Source organism: Urocitellus parryii, chromosome 1, assembly GCF_045843805.1.
Source record: "Urocitellus parryii isolate mUroPar1 chromosome 1, mUroPar1.hap1, whole genome shotgun sequence".
Lineage (NCBI taxonomy): Eukaryota > Metazoa > Chordata > Mammalia > Rodentia > Sciuridae > Urocitellus > Urocitellus parryii.
The window spans coordinates 15,157,457-15,181,746 of record NC_135531.1 but is presented as its reverse complement, the minus strand read 5'-3'; the positions used below and the strand labels follow the sequence as shown (position 1 = coordinate 15,181,746).

General features: G+C 38.1%; 1 protein-coding gene across 2 annotated transcripts in view; it reads left to right on the top strand.

Moving 5' to 3' along the window:
• Positions 1 to 24,290, top strand: part of Ghr (growth hormone receptor) — a 250,955-nt gene that overhangs the window by 158,963 nt on the left and 67,702 nt on the right. For both annotated transcript variants that reach the window (XM_026415487.2, XM_026415485.2), the window contains exon 3: positions 16,511 to 16,576. In XM_026415487.2, the coding sequence (XP_026271272.2) occupies positions 16,511 to 16,576 (66 nt within the window). The remainder of the gene's footprint in view (positions 1 to 16,510; positions 16,577 to 24,290) is intronic.

The following is a 24,290-nucleotide window of genomic DNA, read 5'->3' as shown; positions in this document are numbered from 1 at the left end:
CCTTCTAAACTTAGGAATCAGGTTTCCACTACCTTTCCTTAGAACAAACCTAGCAAAGAACTAGGTACTAGGAAATGCTCACTGAAAATGTGTTGGGGAAAAGGATAGATAATCATCTTGCTATAGCAATATTTCTCATTATCAAGAAATGGATTTATTTTTTTATTTTTTTTTTGTCTTATTTTTTTTTTTTTATTGTTGGTCGTTCAAAACATTACATAGTTCCTCATACATCATATTTCACAGTTTGATTCAAATGAGTTATGAACTTTTCAAACAATGTAGATCTATCTTCTACTTGCCTTTATGTATGCTTCCAATTATAAACAGTAGATAGATATGGGAAGCTATTCTCTACAGATGCACCCTAGTAGTAGAAATTTGGGAAAACAAACATATGTAGAAGGTTTTTGTTAAAGAAAATTATGCCACTATAAATTTTCATATTTTTATAATGTGTCTATGAATGTCAGTCTCTTATAAGAAAATGTTGACAGAGGGAAAATGTAAGTTTACTTCCTGGAATCTTTAGATAGATTCTAATTATTGTAAATAAATATTGCATAATAGCTCACATTCTACTATGACTTCTAGAACTCTTTTAGGAAAATTTATTGTCACCTAACACTGTTGTGCTATTTGGTTATGGTATACACTTGGGTCATGTTCTCCTATTTGAAGAGATTATCCCAATGATGGTAACCATATTCAGATATTTTTTATTTCATGTTACTCCTAACCAGTCTTTTAAAGAAAAATCTCTGTTGGAGAACCTCAGTGTCCAGTTCAAGGGGGAGGTGTGACATGTCAGAAATTGTCAGGATGGAGCCCATTCTCAGGAGAGATGTTCTCCAAGGAGTTGGACATTTTTCTTGCAGAAAGAGGGATGGAAATTTTCAGCACAAGAGGAATAAAGAGCAAAAACTTAAGGAGACAGAAAAGAGGGCATAGGTGGCCAATGGTAAGGACGAAATCTTTTTGGAAGCTTGTGTTTGTATTGCAAGTGGCTGGACAGTAGTTGGAAGGTAGAGCAGGATAAAGCAGTGCCTTCTAAAGAGCACTTCAAATGGAGAATTTGGACTTCATCCTGCAAGTGAGAGGGTGCCATCTGAGTTCATAGCAGAAGGGTGGCAGAATGAAAATGGTATGTTAGAAAGATGACTCCAGAAGGAGTAGAAAGCACGGACTGGAATCCCTACAAGGACAGGGATAACAGGAGGCTTGAGAGTAAGGCCTGGGTGAAGAATGAGGCCTTGTTAAGAAAGTGTTAAGAGGGGAAGAAAGAAGGTGACAAATCTAATAAACACTTAACCGAAAGAAAAAGTCAACTGTGTGCTCTGACAGCTGGTGGGAGAAGGATGAATCACAGTCAAGTGCAAAATTTTAAGTGTAAGAATCCAAGAAAACAATGATGCTGCCATTGCTGGGGGAAGGGACAAGATGTTACCTACTCTTTTTCAGATTGTCACCTCCTTGTACTCAAAGCGTTTGCTGTTTGAACTGCCTTTTGTGCACAGCTGGAGCAAATTAACAATCATCTAAATGGTACTAATTTTAAGGAACAATCATAGATTTCCCGGAAAACATTGACACTTGCAACTTCAGAACACAGCCTGCTGCTCTTGAATCTGCTATAGATACAGTAACAAGCGGAAAGTAGATAAAGGCCCCATTATTTCAGGGCCAAGGGATGCACTTGTGTCTTTACCCATTCAACACATATTTACCAGGAAAGTAAATTTTTGCTTTTTCAGGGCTTAAATTCTTTTGAGAAGAAGATAGGAAAATAGGCATAAATATGAATATGTGATTAAAGAACTCAATATGCCATAAGTTAGAATTAAGAAAATAAACCGTGAACATGTTCTAGAAGTGATTGGGATTTAGATTGTTTGGTCAGAGAAAGTGTCCTGGGAAGATAGCGTTTGAGCTGGGACCTAAGCCAATGACATGAACATCATTCAGGTGCTAGGCATAGCAAGAGGAGAGACTGGATATAAGGGCTTGTGCCATAATGGCATATTGAAGGGCTAGGGCATAATGGTAAGAAGACACTGGCATGAGAAGTAAGAGAGGAAAGCAGGGGCCACTCTTGGAATACCTCAGTCAGGAACAGGAGAAAATAACATGAACCATGATTCAAACTGACTTAAGCAACAAAGAAACTATCTCATTCCTGTCCTTAGAAAACCAGATGTGGGACAGGCTTCAGGAATGACTAAACCCAGTGGCTGAAAATTCATTTCCCAAAAGTGTGTGTGTGTGTGTGTGTGTGTGTGTGTGTGTGTGTGTGTGTGTTTGGTCTATGTTCTTAGGTGTATCGGGTCCATCTTCAGGGTTGAGATGAAATGGATGGAGACTGTTATCCATAGATTTTTTTATTATTATTATTTTCTAGAAGGTCCCAACAAAATTCCTCTTGGACTGCCTTTTCTTTCTTGAATCAATCATGTCAGTAGAGGGTGGGAATATCCTCCATCCAATTATACCAACTCTTGGAGCTGGAGATTGGATCACCTTGCCTCGAGGCCACATGAGCTTAGAGGAGAAATGGCCGTCTGAACAAAGTCTGGATTCTGTTGAGAAAGAGGAAGGGGGAAAGAGTGTGAGTAGACAGCCAGCCAAATTTACTATAGGGAAGATCTTGGTAGCCATGATAAGGAGTTTGGACTTCACTGATTATGTGGGAAACCAGTGGAGAATTTCAGACAGTGAGGAAGTATAATCTGATTTATGCTTTAAATCAGTTTTAATGTTTTTGTAATTAATGAACAGAGACAAGAATTGCTGTAGAAAGACCAGTTAAGAAGTTACTTGATAGTCTAAGCAAGAACTGAGAGCTTTGAAGATAGAGTTGGTTTGAGATAGAACTGATGATACAACTTGTAACTGGATGAAATAAGGTGGGTGGGAATTAGGGAAAGTAAAGAGAGGCAGCACAGGTTTTTGGCCCAAGTACCTGGGTGGATAGTGAAACAATTACAGAGATAGGAAAGAGTTGGGAAGGAACAAGTTTTCCAGGGATTACTCGGTGGTTTTGTGTTTGGATGGAGATGTCCACTGGACACCAAGAGGGGAAACTGAAGAGGCTCAGTAGTCTGAAGTTCAATGGAGAAGCTCATACTGAAGATTGGAATCATCAATACATAGATACTATTTAAGGCTAGAAGACTTGATGAGATTCCTCTTTCAGGGAAGGAAAATAGCTTGGGGAATAGAGAGGAATTCTGAAGCCAAGCAAGTTAAGCATAATGGAAACAAAATGAGGAGCATATTCCTCGGTTTATACCAAAAGGAATTAAAAACAGTATACCACGGGACACAGCCATATCAATGTTGATAGCAGCCCAATTCACAATAGCTAAATTATGGAACCAACCTAGATGGACTTCAGTAGATGAATGGGTAGGGAAACTTTGGTATATATACACAATGGAACATTACTCAGCATTAAAAGAGAATAAAATCATGGCATTTGCAGGTAAATGGGTGAAATTGAAGAATATAATGCTAAGTGAAGCAAGACAATCCCCAAAACCAAAGGCCAAATGTTTTCTTTGATATGAGGATGCTGACTCATAATGGCGATGGGCGGGGGGGAGCGTGGGAGTAATGGAGGAACTTTAGATAGGGCAAAGGGGAGGGAGAGGAAAGGAGAGGGCAAGGGGGTAGGAATGATGGTGGAATGAGTTAGACATCATTACCCTAAGTGCATGAATGAAGACACGCATGGTGTGAAAGTACTTTGTGTACAAAATCAGTGACTTGAGAAATGATGCTCTATATGTGTAATATGAAATGAATTGCATTCTGCCATCATATATAACAAATCAGAATAAACAGATAATTTAATAAAAAAAGGTAGTGGCATGTAAGGTCAAATGCATCTGAAAGGTTGAACGATGTATGAAATGAGAAGGAATCAGATTTGACAAGGACAGTCTTAGTGGAGGGGAAAGGTAAGAAGCAAAACTAAATGAATGAAGAGGAGAAATTGGGAAGTGGGAACAGTCATTCAACCAAGGACTTAAAAGATCCAGGAACAGTCAAATGTCTGGGACTATAATTTCCAAAAGGCCCAAACTAGAGTATACTCTTCAAGTGAGACTCTTGGATACTATTCTTTAGAAAGAGCAACATCCCATTGTGGTTTTCCTTTGGAATGTGGTTGTGGCCCAACTGTTTCTAGGTTTTATAGATTCCTTTTCCCTACATGCTTGCTCTCTTAAAAATAAACTAGGAAGTTCAGATCTTCCAATTCAGGGCAAATGGCTAATTGCAGACAAGACTCAGAATCTGAAAGATTCTTCCTATATAGTATATGAAGAATATACATTAGAATCTTCATGTATATTTTATACACACACACACATACACACACATCTCCAGAGTGTATATAAAACTTACTGCACATCCTTAACTTGGATTACATAAAGTTCTAAATCTTTCTTTCCCCATCTAACCAACGTTGTCTTTCTCAACATTTTCAACTTAATCCACCAGAAAGTAGAGCAGGGCAGAAGTTGTATGGGAGTCCCTCACTTACCATCATCACCTCCTGGCCTTAGTACAATAAAAACTCTGTTCAGAACTTGGCTAGCTGTTTCTTTTCCCACATTCAATCAGGGAGCACTTAAAGCCATACAGTGTCCCTGTCCTGCCGAAAAGCCTATGGGCAGGGTGCCCCTTCATGCTGATACAAAGACACACTGTGGAAGGCCTCTGCAGCCGCAGCCACAGCTACATATGGATTATCAATAAAGCTTTTGATTTTTTTTTCACATCCTATCATCACATGAAACATAATTCAAGCAAGGAAAATAAAGCTCAGATTCTAGATGTTAAGGCTTGCCTAATATGTGGCTGTGAAGAAATGTAGCTACTTTTCCATTTAGATATATTTCTTCCAGGAGAATGTCATAAAACTTTACTATCATGTCTAGTATAATTTTCCATTTAAAAAACATTATGTGATTTGAATAACTATTTTTATTCAAATTTTAATTGTCCATTTTGAATTTTCTTAACTAAAGTTAGATTTAAATTTAAGTTTCAACACCCAAAGGATGCTTCTCTGGAGCCAAGCACTCCAGAAGACACAACAAAAAGGCCAATTTTTTTTTTTTTTAATAGCATCAGGTACCACTGCTCAGGTGCATGTATATGTGGACTGTCACCTTATGCATCTCCATTCACTTATGGTAAAGCTTCCATTTTCTCCTGCAAAATAGTTTTTGAGTTGCCACAAAGCAAAGTTTCAACAATTCCTTTCCAAAATTTCTCTTCTACCTTCAGAAAATTAATATAAAATATTTAAGTATTTGAGGGAGGCTACATTAAAGTTTTATGTTTTCTTTTATGATAGTGTGATAAATATATCAGTGTGACAAATATATCTATAAAATGAATATGCCTTTTCACTAAGACTCTGTTTTGACAAATAATAGTTAACAAATAATGTCTAACAAATATTAATCAAAAGGAGAGATTGTTAGAATCAAAGGCCAGATAGTCAGCCTATTACAGATACTTGCTGATGGCCTATTGTGTACAGAGTTGGAAAGGACAAAATGTGGTTCCTACATTTGACAGTCTGTAATCTAGTGGAGAGGTCAAGAGTATAAACACATGTAAAGTAAATAATGCAAGACACAGCACAGGACATAAGTAACCAGCAGATGACTGACACATATATGAAATACCATGTGTTCACTGGTGCTCATAATCACAAGCACAACCATGCCAGGCCTTCTGCTAAGCACTCTATTTGCACTATCTAATTTTATGAACTATTATTCCTATTCTGTGGATGAAAATTGCCTCCGGACTTCTTCCCATTCTAGAGGAAGCAAGGAGAATAGTATAAGGTGGACAAAGACAAAGAATGTGCCAGATAAAGAGCAGATTCATTGGTTTAGAGCTAAGGATTCCTTTAGGAGAATAGAGAGAAATCTGTTAGTCTGTTTACCACCATACTCCTATGCCCACCACAGTGTCTTTATGTAGAGTAGATACTCAATAAATATGTTGAACAAACAAATGGACCTTTGGTCTGTGTCTTTAACCCAGACCAAGTGCCATGACCTAAGGAGTAAATTTAAGTTATACACCACGTAACCTCAGGACTCATCCCCAACACCTCCCATTTCCCTTCTACTACGGTAAAAAATTGAAGTAGAAAGGACACACTATAACCAGACAGGTTTGACGGAAATAGCTCTATTGTCCATTTCATGGAATCTGGTGTGTCAAGAGGTCCACAGTCCCGGCTGCAAAACCCTGCAAGGTCTGGCCTCTGGTACCTCTGCAACCTCAAATCCTTCAACCTTCCCCTCACTCCCTCTGCTCCTGCCACATATTCCTCTGTGCTACTCCTCAAACCCATTTCAGGACCTATATTCTTATTTTCTTCTGCCTGGAATGTTCTTTCAGAAAATATCTGTGTGGCTCATTACCACACTACTTTCATGTCTATACTAGCCACTCTCCCTGCATCTTACTGCTCTACTCTGGACCTGGCAATATAATTATATATCCATTTGCTTATCTGCTTACTGCTCACCCCATCTCCCCAACACACAAGCACTGAAGCATGGATCCAGGAAGGCAGAATTCCATCTGTTCTCCACCGTCCCATCCCCAGGACAATGGCTGACACATTGTAAGATTCCTAGCAGCTAGCTCCTACACAATAATTCTAACTCAACTGCACTGCCTGTAGCTCACAAATGCCTACTTCTCATGGAAACACGAGTTTTCTTGAGACATGTTAGATGGAAATGGATGAGCAGAGCTTGGAAACAAGAGGCAGAGTTGCAGGAGGCCACTCTGAAAACAAGTTAAAATATTCTGACTTTGTCTCAAGTTTGAGTATTCATGGTCCCAACTTGTTATGGGATCTGTTGATACACATTATATACCTTATAATTTTTGTTTTGTGCAACATGTTTATGAAAGATGCCTTTACCCATAGAATGAAGAACACACCTTGAAACTTCTGCCATAGTATATGCTTTCTTAGGACACCCTTGACAGGCTACACTTCTGAATGCTACCTAGTCTGAACAAGAAGGTTTGTGAATTTGTCAGCCAATTTCTAGAACTTAAGAATTATGCTACTGGTCTCAGCCTAGCAAACAAATAACAAAGACCACTTTTGTCAATATTAAGATCCCAGCTTGCTGCTGCTTACAGAACCATACAAATGCATCCATCCAGGTGACAGAAAGGAAATAGAGAGAATTACCCTATTTTCACTATTTCTTTTCCTCACCAAATATTAGTAAGGACTAAATGTCATGAAAATAACGTAAAATATGCTTACTTTGTCTCAAGTTTGAGTATTTATGGTCCAAACTTCTTGTGGTATCTAATGATATACTTGAGATACCTTATACTTTTTCTTTTGTGCAAATTGAGATGTCAGAGTTCATAAAATATCTGATAAATTCAAAAGAATAACATAAAGTTATAACACCTCCCAACTTTTCTTTTGAAACTAAGATATTCAGTTATTTCTTAAATATGTCTTGAACATATGCTGTACTTAAGAAAACTGTACTAATGCTATGGTGGATCCAAAGCAGAATGAGGCATGGTCCATGCCCTCAATCTTTGAGTTTATTATTCATTGGATAAGTCAGATTACTAAAACACAAGATAATAAATAATTAAGTGCTATAATCCAGATACTTTTTAAGTGTGGTGGAAGCATAAAGGACAGAGAGATGGATTCTGATAGGGACAAATTTTTTAAAATGCTTTATGGGGAATATGCTCAAACTGACCTTGAAAATACATGAATTTCTGCAGGATTAGATAGTAGAGAGACTTGATTTATAGCATTTGCTAATTATTATGGTGTAATTATTCCCACTGTGGCTGATTTCAAGTTAAAGAAGCCAGTCCCCAAAAACCAAATGCCAGATGTTCTCTCTGGTATGTAGATGCTAACTCATAGTAAGTGGGGAGCAAGAAGAAACAGAAGTTGATTGCATTAGACAAAGGGTAATGAAGGGAAGGAAGGGTATACGGGAATAGGAAAGACAGTAGAATGAATTGGACATAAATTTCCTATGTACATATATAAATACACTGCCAGTGAAACTTCACATCATATACAACTGCAAGAATGGGGTCCTAATTAGAATAAGTTATACTCCATGCGTGTATAATATGCCAAAATATACTCTACTTTCCTGTATATCTAAAATGAACAGATAAAAAAGTTAAAAAAAGAAGTGGCTAACCATAATTTACTTATCACTACTACTACTGAGTGTGCGTTTATTTTTTACTAAGTACAAACCTTATTTTCTGTTCAAACTTAGAATTCATATAAAAGTTTCAAAGTGAAATAAATAGGTATTTTGTTAAGAAAAGTTAAGAAGTAAACCTTTAACTATTTTCAATACAGTTTCTAAAAATAAGTTTTCAATACGTTGCAAACAGGACAAAATGTTATAAATAAAGGTTGCTTTATTAAGTAAAAAAAGAACATCAGCAAAGGAATGTTATATCACTAGACACAGACTGGGAGAGAGATTCCAGCTCCAGTGCACCTTCCATGAGTCACCAGTTGAGCTCTGGGTATAATTAAATCATTCTGATCCTATTGTTTCCAATGAGTGAGTTCACAGGTATTAAAAGCATGTAAACAACATCATAAGGCAAGAGATGCTTCTGTCCTTCTCCACACACATCAGTCTGACCTTGTAATAGTCTCTTGGTCATATCCTTGCCAGTTCAGTCACATCCCCCTGACTGGTTTCCCCCAGATTGATCTTGGCCCAGTGCCAAGTTGTGATTCTGTTTGTTCCTTTAAGCATGGCTGTGATGAATCCCAGCTCCTGCTATCACATGGCACAGAGGATTTACTGCTCATAGCCTGGCATGAACACTCTGCTGTTCTCCATAATAAAGAGTGGCTTTTGAGGTGGGGCAGCAAGGCAGGGTGCTTTGCAGGTATTGGTAGCAGTAGGAAGGGAAATCCAGAGGAATTGCTGGGAAGCTTTGCAGAAGAAAGACAGATGCAGGCCAACACAGACCCAGCGTCCACAGTGACTGCTTCTCTCCCTACACTTTGTGGAATTACCACCACTGATGTGTTCTCTGAAAGTCACTGCACTTTTAACTGGCTTTATCATCACAAAGGACTCATGTGAAAAGCCAGGCTCTAGTATCTGTCTAATTGCAAGCAGATGTCCTCATAGATGAGCTATGTTTGTAAAGTACACACCAGCCAGAGCACTGCCAGGCAGGAAAGGGATATGTGAAGTTTGACGTTCCTAGGAAACTTCTGCATTTGCTCCTGTAAGCCAAAAAGGGGACCTTTGAGAATAAAAGGTTTTATGACCTATCATGGCACATTAATTCTGGTTACCTCCAGGCTCAGAGACTTCCAAAATAGATATGAAAAAAAAAAAAGACTACTGCAGATTTATTTAAGAACATGTCTCTCTTTATGACATTGTTTTCTCTTCCAAACTTATGATTTGACTGTCAAGCAGCTTTTTTAGCATTAAAAGTACTTGAAACTTCCAGCATTGTGTCATGTTCTTTGTTTGTTTAAATTCTCTACTCATATAATCTGCTTTATGATTTACTATTCAAGTATATAAGAAAATCACTTGCAGAGATGGGGATTACTTGTCCTTTTGACCAGAGATTTAATGTTTAGATTACACAGCTGCCTGAGAGTTGCCAAGAGTCAGAATGTGTACAAGAGAATACACTTTAGTTCAGGAGGAACTGTGGGTGGGAATTCAATTAATCTAATGAGACTTGAAAGAAAGGAAATTGCAGCGTAAATTATCACTGGACTTGGTGGACCAGGTATTTTTCAGGACCAAGAGAATAATTGCGACCTGAGGATCGCCTGGGTCATATCACCAATGACAGAGGGAAAAGAGGTGGCCTGCCAGTGAAGTTATCTTGAATCTTACCCAGTTCCTCACAGACAGACCCCTGAAGAGTATTTCTGCCTAAAACCTCAGCAACCTGGCCCCATCAGTATATGTTCCAGAATGTGTGTAGTACTCAAATAAATCTGTCTGCTGATTTATCAAGTACCTCCTAATGAGCACCAGCTGTGGATATGAAGTGGGGTAACCCTAGTAGTGCAGCACTGCAGAAGATATAGTGACTCTGGCTAGTACAAAAGAGTAGAATGGAGAGTTTCCCAAACGTATCCTGTCGTTTCATTGTAAGAGACACATGACAGGGACAGGGTTAGGAAGGAAATAGTCACAAGGCCTTGCCAACATACAGATTGACAGGAGCTCCAGGGATTTAGATTCTATAAATCTGGGTCAGGGTCCAGGACTGATGCCACAGCAATTTTGATGATCAGGCATGTCAGGAAAACAGTGAGGTGAGGTGGAGTTAGAATCTAGCTCCAATTCAAATTTGGGTTCTACCATTTGGATGCTGGGTAACCTTAAATGTCTTACTTAACTTCTCCGAGTTGAGTAACTCGGAGAACAGCTCCTTTACCTATCAAATTTAACTAATAATAATCCCCAGGCCAGAAGACTTTTGGAGTATAAAATGGGAAAATCCATAAAATATATTTAGTATGGTACCTAGTACATTTTAAGCATGCTATAAATGCAAGACATAAATCTCACACATATTCCCCTAAATCAGATGCTGCAGAGGCAACAGGATGATCTGAGGCCTGGAACCAGTGTGTCCAGACAATGAACTTAAAATTGAGCTTTTGCAATAGCAGATTCGAGAGAGACGAGGACTTTAAATGGAACACTTTGGCTATGCAGGTTGTAGTTTGGCAGAAAAAAAGGATAGGAAGACAGAAGTGGGTCTGGAAAGAGCTAAAGCAGTGGAGATCTGAGGATCTGAGCAGGGGAAATTTCTGAAATATGGTTAATGACCAATAGACTTCCAAAGAAGAGGAAAAGCAATCAACATACTTGAGATTTCCAAGGGCAGAATCATTTGCTGAGAATAAACAGTTTATTTAAAGCCCAAATTTAAAACCTTTGTAATTCATTTCATCTGCCTCATTTATTTATCAAACTTCTATTTTTTTCTACTAGGTACCATACCCAGTGCTCATAACAGTTTATAAAGATGAAAGCAATAATCCTCAGCCCAAAGAACTCACTGAGCACTGTTGGGCACAAGCAAATAAACAATTACTGCCAGGGGTGTAAGAGCGGTACCTGCAGCTGCTGGGTGGCAGGCAATTAAGCTGCCTGAGGGAGAAAGCAAAACCACTCAGAGGAAGTCTTGAAATAAACATTCCATGAGAGTTGCATCATCAGTATCATTGTCATAACCATAAGCTAACAGCAATGACAATAGTTGATATTGCCCAATGTTTATTTTATGCCAGATGCCGTGCAAGGCACTTTACATGCATTTTCTCCTGTTATTGCATGGAGTGGTTACAGAATGTATTATTATGTTTTACTCACTCTGTGTTCAGAGCTGGTTCTGAGTGCCATTGGTGTACAACTGGTAAATTACAGTGCTTGCCAGAACATTGAACCTCCTACTCTTGCTCCCTTAATAGTATAGTGGAGAACTGGAATTGATTGCATTTGTTCTCAAGCTGAACTGTTGACATAAATGGATTTCCACAGTCTACCCCATTGATACTACTTCTCTGGAGTCCCTTAGAGACATAGGTCCTCCCTCAAAGGGCTGTGTGTAGGTTCTGTAGTTCTAAGTAGCTCAAGTCTTTCTGGTTTTATCCTGTCCTCATAAGTGCCATGTCCCAAGCCCATAAAGTTCAATGTAAAAGTTCTGTCAAGTTCTCCATGGGGGAAAAAAAAAAAACATGCTCCTGATGATAGTATCTAGGTAGTAACCATCACAATAATAATAGAAATAATATCTTACATTCACTAATCACTTACTTATATTGTAGGTTAAATGATTTGCATGTTCTGATTGAAACTTATAGATACACATTGCCATTTTACAGCCAGAGAAACAGAGGTCCAGATATGTGCACGAGTTGGAAAGCTGACTACAAGGTTGGGCACAAAGAAGGAAGGTTAAATTGCATTTAGTTCCAGTCTTAGGATCCTGTTATTGGGCAAGTCCACTGTGAGGAGTTCCACTGTGAGGCGTTCCACCTCAAAGTATGGCAAGTCAGTGGTCCCCCAGTGCTTGCAGGATAAAAATTAAGATCTTTGGAAAGAACTTCCCCTATGTGCACCCGACTTCTTCCCCAACTCAGCACACCCTAACACAGAGACTCCATTTTGCTCCAACATATCACAGCTGTTGACAAGCTCAAGATGTGTTTTACCTTAGCACCTTTGTGCAGTGGTTTCCTGGTTTCCCTATCTCATCATTGATTGCATATTCCAAATTTGGCTCCTGTCTCAAGGAGTCACCTTCCCCAAGAAGCTTGCCCAGATTTGTCAAAGGCTACCCCCATTGCTCCTCCAATGCTTGACTACTCTTCTAGTGGATCTCCCTAAAATCATGGGCTCACCAAAGTCAAGAGCTGCAGCTAGTTCATTTATAACCCCAGCACTTAAAAGGCCCTCTAGAAATGTTTATTGATCTATTAGAAATAGATTATAAGTGGGATCCCTGCAGATCATAACTGAGACCAGTCTGTAATGGCTTCATTTAATTTTGTTAGTATTGAAGTTGTGATTCTTTGCATGTGATCTCCCTCTATTTGCTTTTGTCTTACTGGTCAGCACTTTTAGACATTAAGTACATGGTTTTGACACTAAGTAAAATTGACGACTGAGAGTGACACCTCCATTGGCTAAGACAGCACAATTTTGTTCACTGTGCTTTCCTTTTGCAACCAGAGTCTTCTTAGCCCTGGCATAAGTCTGTGATCTTTCCACGAGGATGCCATGTGTTCCTTTTATGTCTTGATTCATCACATATTGCAGAGAGTGTTAGCTTAGTAAGACTTTTTGCTTCATGAAACTGTCACCAAATATGCCATAAAGGGGAAAGCCCCGGATGTCTGTTAGCAAGGAAAGCAAAATCCTGTTTTGTAATGATTCAGGGAGTCTAGGGCTCCCCAACAATTTCCCAACTGGAGGTTTGACTCTGTGCTCTATGTGGGGCCTCAGAACTGACCTCCATATTTCATTTCAATGATCATTCTGGAAAAACTTGTTAACTGTATAGCTGATCTGAGGCCTGGACCCTGTTGTCTGTTAGTTTTCTCAGTTTCAAGCTGAAAACTGAGACAGACTTGCTGGATAATTTTGATCAAAGTAACATGTGTTTCTGTGCTATTCCATAATTAATTTGGTTTTTAAACCATTTTATGGAGGGGTGATTGGCATACAGAAAGCTGTATCTATTGGATGCATACAACCTTATGGGTTTTGAGATAAGTATAGGTCCATGCAACCGACACTACTTTTATGCCATGAGTCTCTCTATAGCTCCAAAAGTTTACTCCCACTCTATTGATTCATTATAATTTTTTAAAAATATTTAATTTTTACTTGTAGTTGGATACAATACCTTTATTTTATTTATTTTTATGTGGTACTGAGGATTGAACCCAGGGCCTCACACTTGCTGGGTGAGTGCTGTACCGCTGAGCCACAACCCCAGCCCTATGTATTCATTATAATTTTAATTAGCTTCCCTCTTCCTTTGAATGATCAGAACATTCTCAGACAGTGCATAGTTGTCAGTGAAACAGGTCATTCACAGAAGTTATATAAACTTATTGAAACCTAATCAAAGTGATATTCTAGTGCTCAGCTTGGGATAAAGGATAATAAAACAAAATGTTCTTTGTTTTGGAGAAAGGAATTGGTGATGTGGTGGGATTTGTTCAAGGTGTTAGTGGCAATAATAAAGATGTAGACTTGAGGCCAGTGTCGTAAAATACAATTTTGCTTCCTGGTCACCTTAAAATTGATGTGCAAATATGATACGCTTCAGGAAAATGTGCATTCTGTTTACTTTTGTTATAATTCCTTATTACACATGGGAGTAAATGAGGTTCAACAGATGAAAATAATAGTAAGATTTCAAGAGAAAATAAAATGAAACACTTTCAAATCTAATAACTATAAAATTTAAAATATTTTAATGACTTCAAAATATCAATTCACTAAAAACCCCAACACCTTACTTTCCTTAGGAAAATACTTTCAATGATGTACCCAAACTGGAAAAAAACTTATAAGGATTAGAATTCTCAGTCTTTGATGGGGAAGGTCTCTTAGCTTTATCAGTTGTACTTTCTGTTATGCATAACAGACCCAAGAGCTGCTTCTGACCTGTTAGCTAACTAGAAGGAGCTCATGAAAAAGTAGACTGAAAACTGGCCAGAAGGCCAGTGGACTGAGCTCACCAGCTCTGAAATTTAGAAAGATGGGAGTAGGTTAGCTCACTGCCTAGGCTACCTTCATTTTTTTTCTCCTCTTGTTTTATATCAGAGACAGGTTTCCTGACATATGGGTTTCTATTAAGGAGTGAAACAAAAGATCAGTAGCCTGAGGTGACACAGGGGAAAAAAATACTCAGCTTCTCCTACTTTGTACCCTTTATGCCCTTTGTTGTTTTGAGGCTCAGACCCAGGAAACAGATTTGGGATCCAGGCAGGTAGAAGATGCAAGAAGCAGTTAGGATAGTAGACATGCTTTATTCAGAGGTGGCAATGACCTCCAGCTTCAGCCCCCAGCCAGTTCCATTTTTGCCCCTGTCAGTTCCATTTAGACCCCTTTTTATATATAGTTCAAACAAAAAAGGCACACTGCCTGAGATAGATAGATAGATAGATAGATAGATAGATAGATAGATAATAGATAGATCCATCGATCCATATCAGTGGGCACTGATGTAAATGTTTATGATCTTGAGGGCACAAACTGAATCAAATTGTTTCTGACCTTGACTACATCCTAACCATGACTTGGGTGATTCATGGCCTTGGCTACACACTAACAGCAAAACATAAAACATAACAAAGCCCACCAGAAACCTCAGTGAGGCAATCTAACTATAGCCATTTGGGGCCTGCCCCAACACCTCACAGTATGGAACACTTCTTCTGTGACCTTTGGTCAACAAAGTACGTGAAGGGATTTCTACCCACTAGCACCGTCTCTCTGGCGAATACTCATTGGATGTCCTATAATTCAGTTCAGTTCTCACACCCTCTACTTGGAGATAGCATCAAATTGAGAACTGAGTCCCACAGGACTGTGCCCCACTTCAAACACCAAATGAAAATAACAGGTTGTCACCTGTACTTCTAACAGATTGATCAGCTATAAATTGGGATTCCCTTGATCCCTTCCTCAAGTTTACTTAATTTGCTAAGTAAAGCTTAACAGAACTCAGGAAAATATTTATTTACATTTACTGGTCTATTATCAAAGATTCCACCATCTTTCCAGATAACCCGATGGATAGGGTGAGGCATCAAAAAGGCAGGTCCAGCACATCCGTGACCTCTAAGCATTTCCAAGAGTTCAGTAAACTGTAAAGTCTGCAAACCCAGACCTTTGAGTTTTATAGAAGTTTCAATACATAGGCAAGATGGATTAAATCATTGGTCATTATCGATCAGTTTAACTGTCAGGTCCTCTCTCCTCCCAGAGGTTGAGGAACAAGACTGAAAAGTCCCAATTCTCTAATCACTGGGTTTTCCTGTGCCAACACCCATCCTGAGGAAGGGAGCCTCCAGATACCAGTCAACTCATTAAAAGAACACTTATTGCCCCAGGGATTCCAGGGATTCTTGAAGCTCTTAGGTCAGGAAACAGAAGGAAGACCAAATATACACTTTACAATATCACCGAAATAACTTTACTGGCTTGGAGGTAAAGCTCAGTGTTTTTTGTGGGGCTGGGCCACACTGCCCCTCTAAGAAAAACCTATAGGTAACTTGATCTGATTTGGGGAATCCTGGAGAAACATCTTCAGCAGGCCCAAGCAACAGTCACATATTTTTGTAGCTGAGATGCTTGCAAAGCAACCTGGCTGGAATGGTAACCACATTGATCATTTTCCATTTTTGTCTGTTTTTAATGTAACCTACTACTAGTGTCAATCAAATTATAACTGCTTTTATAGTAGTTGACTTTCACCCATCTTTCCTTACAAAGTTCCATTTCTCTCTTGTCCAACTTTTTAAGTCCCCTCATTTTTTCCCCACTCCCTGGATGGCTCACGTGGTTATTTTTATTATTTCTAAAAATAAACTTTTTTTGACTGAATTGTTTTCCTACTGTTTTCAAAAAACAATTTATGTTCTTCCTTATTTTCACAAGCTAGACTCAAATAATATAGAAAGGCATTTTTGCTTTATTGTTCCCTATTGTGTCTAGGCATGAGACCAGAGGTAATGAAGACCAGAAGGTTTCCATTTGCTCAGATTGTTAAGAGATCCTTTTAGTGGAGAGGTGCAATTTTCATTTTCAAAAGGGAGCAGGTCATATTTTATCATTTGAAGTGTGGTTGTAAGAGGGTCACATCAGATGGCTTGTTTGTTTGTTTTTATGGGGATGACTAATGGTTTTCTTCTTTTCCTTTCCAGTCACACCAGCTACCCTTGGCAAAGCATCACAGAGTCTGCAAAGAGTTAATCCAGGCCTGAGGACAAGTAAGAATTTCAATGGTTTCACTGCTTTTAGTGATATTTTCCATGTATTAGTATAATTCAAACAGCTATCCTTTCTCTATTTTATTTGGGATATTGGTAACTGGAAGGACAATTGAGTTAAAATTTTACTGGCAAACAAGAAAAACTATTTTCTTTCAGGATTTATTTTTCAATTGCTTTACAAGGTGATTTCTTTATTTTTCTATTTTGCTTGTGCTCAGGGATCAAGTAAGGCCAAATTAATGCAGTTAGAATAAAATGAATTGACTTATCATGGGTCAACAATTATTAATTAAATTGAGGAAATTGCTTGCTTTTACAAATCCTTTTTTAAATTATTATTATTTCGAAGTATTTATCTAATGATTTCATTGGCAGGTTAAACTTGTCTCTCTGGCCAAATTGCCTTGTGCTTCAAAATTCTGCCTTCATGTTAACTCTCTCTTCTCTCTGAAATGACACTACATATTCCCCTCTTATCCTTTGACAATCTTCTCTTCATCTATAAGACTTAACTCAAGCATCAGCTCTTGGGGAAACTTCCCCACATTTTCTAGACCCAGTTTTTCTACCTTGTATGCATCTGTATTTGTCAGCTTTCTGAGACTGTGACAAACTGCTTGAGAAAATCAACTTAAAGTAGGAAAAATTTATTTTGGCTCCAAGTTTCAGAGGTTTCTATCATGGTCACTTGGTTCCATTGATTCTGGACCTGTAGTAAGGCAGAATGTCATGACAGAGGAGGTTTGATGGAGCAAAGCTTCTTAGCTGGTAATGGCCAGAAAGCGGAGAAGGGACCAGAGGCAAGATATAGTTCCCAAGGCACACTTCCAAGGATCTGTTCCCTTCAAGGTGGTCCCACTGCCTACAGTTTGCACCATTTCCTAATAATGCTATTAAATACTAATCCCTGAGTGGATTAATCTGCTGATAAGTTCAGAGCCATCATGACCCCAAAACTTCCCTAATCACTTCCCCAAAACATCACCAATAACATCACTGTATCACATATACACTCCCTGCTGAGACTTTAGGAAATATTCCAGATCCAAATTATATTAGCTTCGATGGAACTGTGTTCATTGTTCCATGATAGCATTTATTCCTGATGTTTTAGCATGTAGACAGCATTGTGCATAGAGCTCATCAGATTGTGTGGTCTTCATGAGTGAATTAATTGATTATAGGTCCATGGTCATGTCTTATGCTCTTTCTAAATCCCATATGTTGCCTAAAAATTCCTGATATCATTGCAGATACCTGTTGAATTAAATTATAGGGATAGATTTTTTTAGCAGTTGAAATATATACCAGAGTCCCTGTTATGCAATACATGAAGGAAAGGCAATGAATCTAACTGAATTTCAGCTATTGATATTTTTGTTGGTAATACTAATGTCATAAAACTGTAATTTGGATTTTATGACAAGTTGCAGAGTAAATTTCTAATGTGAGATTTAAATGTCATTTCCTTGGAGATGATCCAAAAATAAGGATTGATGCAATTTTTAACAAATGTCATCCATTTGTCATTTCTTTCAGACCATAAACTCTTTACAACCTTCCTGTTTTAGATACAAAAGATATATTAATCTATTCTCTAATTATCCATAAGGGGTTTTATATAAAAGGAGTGGTTATGTTTGGGTTTTTCCGGTTAGTATATTCCAAAACCTTCATTCAACAGATAATATGACCTATTGCTACTTTCTGTAGGAAAATGAGGAGGCATCAGTTAAGAATGTCTTGCTAATGGTGCATGAATCACATTGGAATCATCCTCCACACACACATACATAATAATCCAATGCCTTCTGCTTTTCCCTCAAGTGATAGCGTGATTTCTCCAAGCCATTTTGCTTTCCGTCGCAGGGTTTAAGAAGCCTAACCATTGCATCTTGTTGAAAATACCCAGAAACACAGTGGATGTGTTGAATAACTTCCTATACCGGGCATTTGGCATGTAATGATTTCCTGTCTTCATGATCAGTAAGAAGACTGTCATTCATATATGATCAATCACATGGACCTTGACCTCCTCACACAAGGGTCTACCTTTCCAGCTTTTCCTTATCAAACATTACCTGTGACAAAGTGATTCCTGTGTGTCAACCTGACACAGGGCACATGATTGAACATGTGGCCACCTCTGTCATCAGGAGTACATCACCCAGATGTGACAGTCCTGAGTGTTCACATCACCTCACTGTGCCACTGTGTACCATGTCACTATGTCACATATACACTCCCTGCTGGTACACCCAACATGTAGGTTTGCATCCTGAGAAGAAAGATACTGTCCTGACTTCAAGGGGCTCACATTTCTCTATGGGGCTAATTTTACACAAAAGGTAGGATTCAACAGGAAATGGGCCAAGAATACACAGTTATAATTTATACCTTTCCTTTGTTTGTTTTTTTAATATCTCAGATTCAAAACAAAACCTCATTGCAGGGGTGGGGGCCTAAAATAAAAATGGGGATTTGATGAACATTTGGGCTAAATTCATGAGATTTTATCAAGTATACAGACAGAAATGTTTAGATTATTGTACATCTTTTTTTTTGTGTGGAGGGGGTTCCCTCTCCTAAAATATTTTTTGTTTTTACTTTTCATATATTACCATAAAAGTGTAAATTTTATGATTAGCAGCATTTCTACCTCAAAGTAAAATGAATATCTAACTGGGGGAAATATTAAAATATCATTTACTGTACTTGGAAGCATAAATTTATCTGATTTAAAAAAAAAACAGAGATTCTGAACATAAACATTAATGACTGAGGCCAGAGTAAAGCTTTGACAGAATCCCTAAAGACCATCATGTCAGATAAGCACAGCAAATTAATTCCTTAAAATTTTTGCAAAAAAAAAAAAAAAACAAAATTTACAAGCTCACAAGCAGTCTCTTCTTCCAGATGAGTTTCTGCTATTTACCTCCAATCCAGAGATTCCTCTGTATAATCAGCCACCTTCAACAGCTTTCCAATGAACTTACAATTGTGCCTGGCTTTCACTTTTTAATTAAAACAAAAACAAAAACACTTTTTTTCAGGTTTTCTCAACCCATAATATTATTTGACTTTGGAAAAATGTTTTCTTTTCCTCTACATTTTCTTCCATAGCAAATAGGTATACAAACTAAATCAGCTAACCAACCAATGTACAAACTGACACTTCTCAAGTTGCTATAGACTGGTAGGACAAATCATGGTCCCTCAGGCCTCCTATCACCAATGTTCCCCTCCATTGCTCCAGAGAGACATGCTGTCAAGTTTGATTATATTTTTGTGGGGAGGGGGCTTATTAGCAATATAAAAAACACAAGACAAAACTTGAATATAGTAAACATCATCTGCTGGTTTGGATCCTTGTGCATTCTTGGTGCATTCAAGATGAGTTTCTGCTATTTACCTCAAATCCAGAGATTCCTTTCTATAATCATCTTCTTCAACAACTTTCCAATAAACTCACTTCCCAGGTATTCACGGAGTTCTGGAACATGGATCATATGCACTTTTCCACCCTATCTCCTTTGTGTCCAAGGTATATATTATGTTCCCTGCATTGTATCCCCTTTACCAGAATTCCCACCTCTTTTCTCCTGGTCTGAAAGAATCCTTCATGAATTCTGTCCTTAAGCATGTTTGAAATATCACATCATCCTCTGAAGGAGAGGTAATTTAGCATAGGGGTTTAAGAATGCAGCCTCTGGTTTAAGTCTGGTTCTTTTTCTTACCTCCTGCTTGATCTTGCTTAAGTTGCATAACCTCTCTGTACTTTGTATTTTGTTTTGTTTTGTTTTAATCTCTAATGAAGAGATACTAATGGTAGCTACTCATAAGACTGTTGAATGAATTATATTTAAAGTAATTATGGTGTTATCTGGCCCCAATGTATGTGGAATATATTGTATTCTCTCATGGATCTTATTTTATATCAATATGCATTAGATGAAACACTGAAATTGCCCATATACAATGTATCATAAAATCATTACTTATTTGGCTCTACCTAATGCAAACTCATAAGTACTTTCTTTCCCATGTTAATAAACTGTGCTATTTGCAAAGTTAGGGATTAGGTCTTATAAATCCTGTATACTACAGCACCTGGGAAGTATCTGGCACAGGCTGAATGTTTAATGAACAGTTGTTGAATTTTTTCTTAAATATTTTTTTAGTTGTAGATAGACACAATAACTTTATTTGATTTATTTATTTTTATGTGGTGCTGAGGATCAAACCTAGTGCCTCATGTGTGTGAGGCAAGTGCTCTACCACTGAGCCACAACCCCAGCCCAACAGTTGTTGAATTTTGCACATGCATAAAAAATGCAAAAAAAAAAATATAAGTCATGCTCTCCCCAATATCGTAAGTTCTCTTTAGCTATCACGGAGTTTCCTCTGTGTTCTTTAGCTGTTATGTATAAAAGGGAAGGGATAAAGACATAGGAGTAGAAATTTTTCTTGCCTATTGCTAAGTATAAATACTTAGTCTTTCCCAAAAGTCTTCCATTGAACCTTAACTTCCAGTCATGGATTTGATGATACAGTTTGACCTTGGAGCACTTTGCAAGACACCCCATGGCATCATTGTTATATCCTGTTGGCGCTTCAGCTGACGAGGGAATATGAATTAGCTCTGCTCCTGCCTGTGGTCCAACACTGCCCCCACAGGAGCTGACTGACCCTCTCAGCTTTAAGCATTCTTTTTTATCAGATGTGTTCACCATTAAGGGATTCATAGCTGACAACACAATAAAAGAAGTACTACATAAGAGAAGCAGGGCCCGCTTCAAGATGGCCCGCTTCAATATTCATCTTAGCATGAATGTGCAGCATTTCTTTGTTAAAAAGAACTTGAGCATTGGACGTGCATGAGAGAGCAGTACTGACATTAGGTTCTGACATTGAAGCTGACTTTGAATTCCTGACAGTCTCCTTGTTTATAAAGGGTTTGGTAAATTATTCAGTAAGTAAACACAGATTCTTGTGATCCCTTTTAAGGAAACAGTGTTTATGTTGGCTCTCCTGACTCACATGCAGCACTGATCTCCAGATGATGCCAAGCATTCTAGGGATACTATTCATCTCCTTTCCTGCTTCCTGGAAACAGGAAGGAGGAGGCAGAACTAAGTATTTTACACAAGGAGAAATGTCGGTACCCAGAAGGCAGCATACTTGAATCACTCAATTCCCTACCTAGAGAGTAAGGACGATATTGTCAGTGCAATGCTGTATCTCTACATAGATAAGCAAAATGAAGTAGAGATAATGCACAGTGGTAACAGTGCATAAGTGAATAGCAGTATTCACTTATCACAAATACAAACTTGGCAGTGACAGTTTTCCAGCCTGAAATACACAGATAATGATGGCCATTAGTTTCATCCATGTTGCTATACACTGCCTTGCTTTCACATATAATGGTAGGGAGATCAGAATTCTTTGTAGGGTGAATGTTAAGTCTTAACATTTTTTTAAAAATTTTCCATCAACTCTGAGCTCTCTGCTGAGCCATAACCAATGGTAAGTAGATATTTTACCACTTACTTACAAAGAGACCTGTTCCTCTCTAGGCATACACTTATGCTACACTGGAATAAAGACCCCTTTTTGTGGTATGCATATAGCCAGGTCTTCTATTTTTTGGGGGGAGGGGGAAAACAAACAATAATAGTTAGAAATTTGTTTGTAGACATCAGCCTTTAAAAGGCCTAATTTTAGAAGTGAGTATTTTTTAATTCTGAAAAGAATGATTAAACATCTCCCGAAAAATTCTGTTCGCTTGTGAATTTTCTCTATTTGGGATGGCAGGTATGGGGGATTGAACTCAGGGACACTCGGCCACTGAGCCACACCTTCAGCCCTATGTTGTATTTTATTTAGAGACAGGGTCTCACTGAGTTGATTAGCCCCTCACTTTTGCTGAGGCTGGCTTTGAACTTGCGGTCCTCCTTTCTTAGCATCCCAAGCTGCTGGGATTACAGGTGTGTGAAACCGCAACCGGCGCCTGTGTATATTCTATATACTAATTCCTAGCATTGTTTCTCTGCCATAGCACAGCACACATTTTTCACAAATGAAATCCAAGACAAACATTCTTTTACCCTGGGTGATCCCAGTGGGTGGTGAACACTTTTTGTGACTAGAAAGTTAAGCACCTCAGAGTTGGTTGTGACCTCTGTGTTCTTGCCTGCGGCCTGCTGATCTGATCTTTAGTCCCCCAGCTTTACAACCATCTCTAATCACTGCTCTCAAGAGAACCTCAGCTTCTGCATTCAGGAGCCTCTTACTAGAAGGGGACACATGAATATGTCATTCCAAAAAGACCCTTTGTCCACACAGCTTCTACTTGCATGAAGAATTTTTTCAGATAAAGCACAGTTGTTCACTGAATAAAAATCTTAAATCTTATAAAGGTGTGACCTGACTTTAATACAAATTAATCTTTATCCTGAAAAAGCAGAATATACGCCACATTTATTTAAAATTTTTAAGGCTTTAACAAAGAGTTCCAGCATAGGTATCACTAAAGAATAACTAAAATAATAATGTGACTTAAGGCAAAATACATGCAATATGAGATAATAAGTATTTAAACCAAAAATAACTCAAGGTGTGAATAAATAACTTATCATGTTAAGGCTTTTAAATATATATGATTTATAGTAAATTAATTTGCACATACTTCACAGTACATGGAACAAAACAAGTTACTTCTGCTTTTTGGTTTTGTTTTTTGGTTTTGTTTCTTTTTTCCTTCAGGTGAACAATTATTTAAATCAGAGGTTGGCAAACTGGACCTTAGTCCAGATGCTTGTTTTATAAATAAAGTTTTATTGGAACACAGCCATGTCACTTTGTTTCAGATTGCCTGTGGCTGCTTGGGGAAGGAATTTTACAGTGGCAAAGTTGAATAGCTGAAGTATAGAACATGCTTCCAAAGTATGAAATATTTTGTCTCTGGTCCTTTAACAACAACAACAAAAATGTGCTGACCCATGTTCTAAATAGACAAATGATAATTTCTGTAATACATATTTGGTGGTGGGGGTGGTACTGGTGATATACCACTGAGCTATATTCCCAGCCCTTTTAAGTTTTCTTGAGACAGGGCCTCACTAACTTGTTCAGGCTGGCCTTGAACTTGGGATCCTCCTGCCTCAGCTTCTCAGGTAACAGGTATGTGACACCACACCTAATATAATATGGAATTTTATGAGACTAGTTATAAAGTTTACCATCATTTAGTCTCCTGTAAAAGATTATCTTCAATTGGCATTAATGTGAATGCAGGATTCACCTCACTACTTTATTTCACAGTCAACTCTTCTGAAATAAACTATATTATGAATTAAGGATTTACTGTATCTGCTAATCAGGGTGAACATATACACTCTTTGCTACTAAAGATATTCCATCAAATAAAACTGAACACATGGAAATTATTGGCAATTGATACCATGGGCAATTATTTGCAAGTGACCAGCTGAGACATGTCATCATTATTACATAATATCCATCTCATGAAAAGTCAGTGCAACGGACAACTCCACTTGGAAGGCAAACTTGATTTTGCATGTTTGTATAAACTGACTTTTATAAACTGACTCCACCACTGAATTCATGCCGAAAAATAAAGGTAAAAAATCCTCCCTGTAGGAAATTTTGCACTGTAAATCTTACAAACCTGAAAATTTAAAGCATC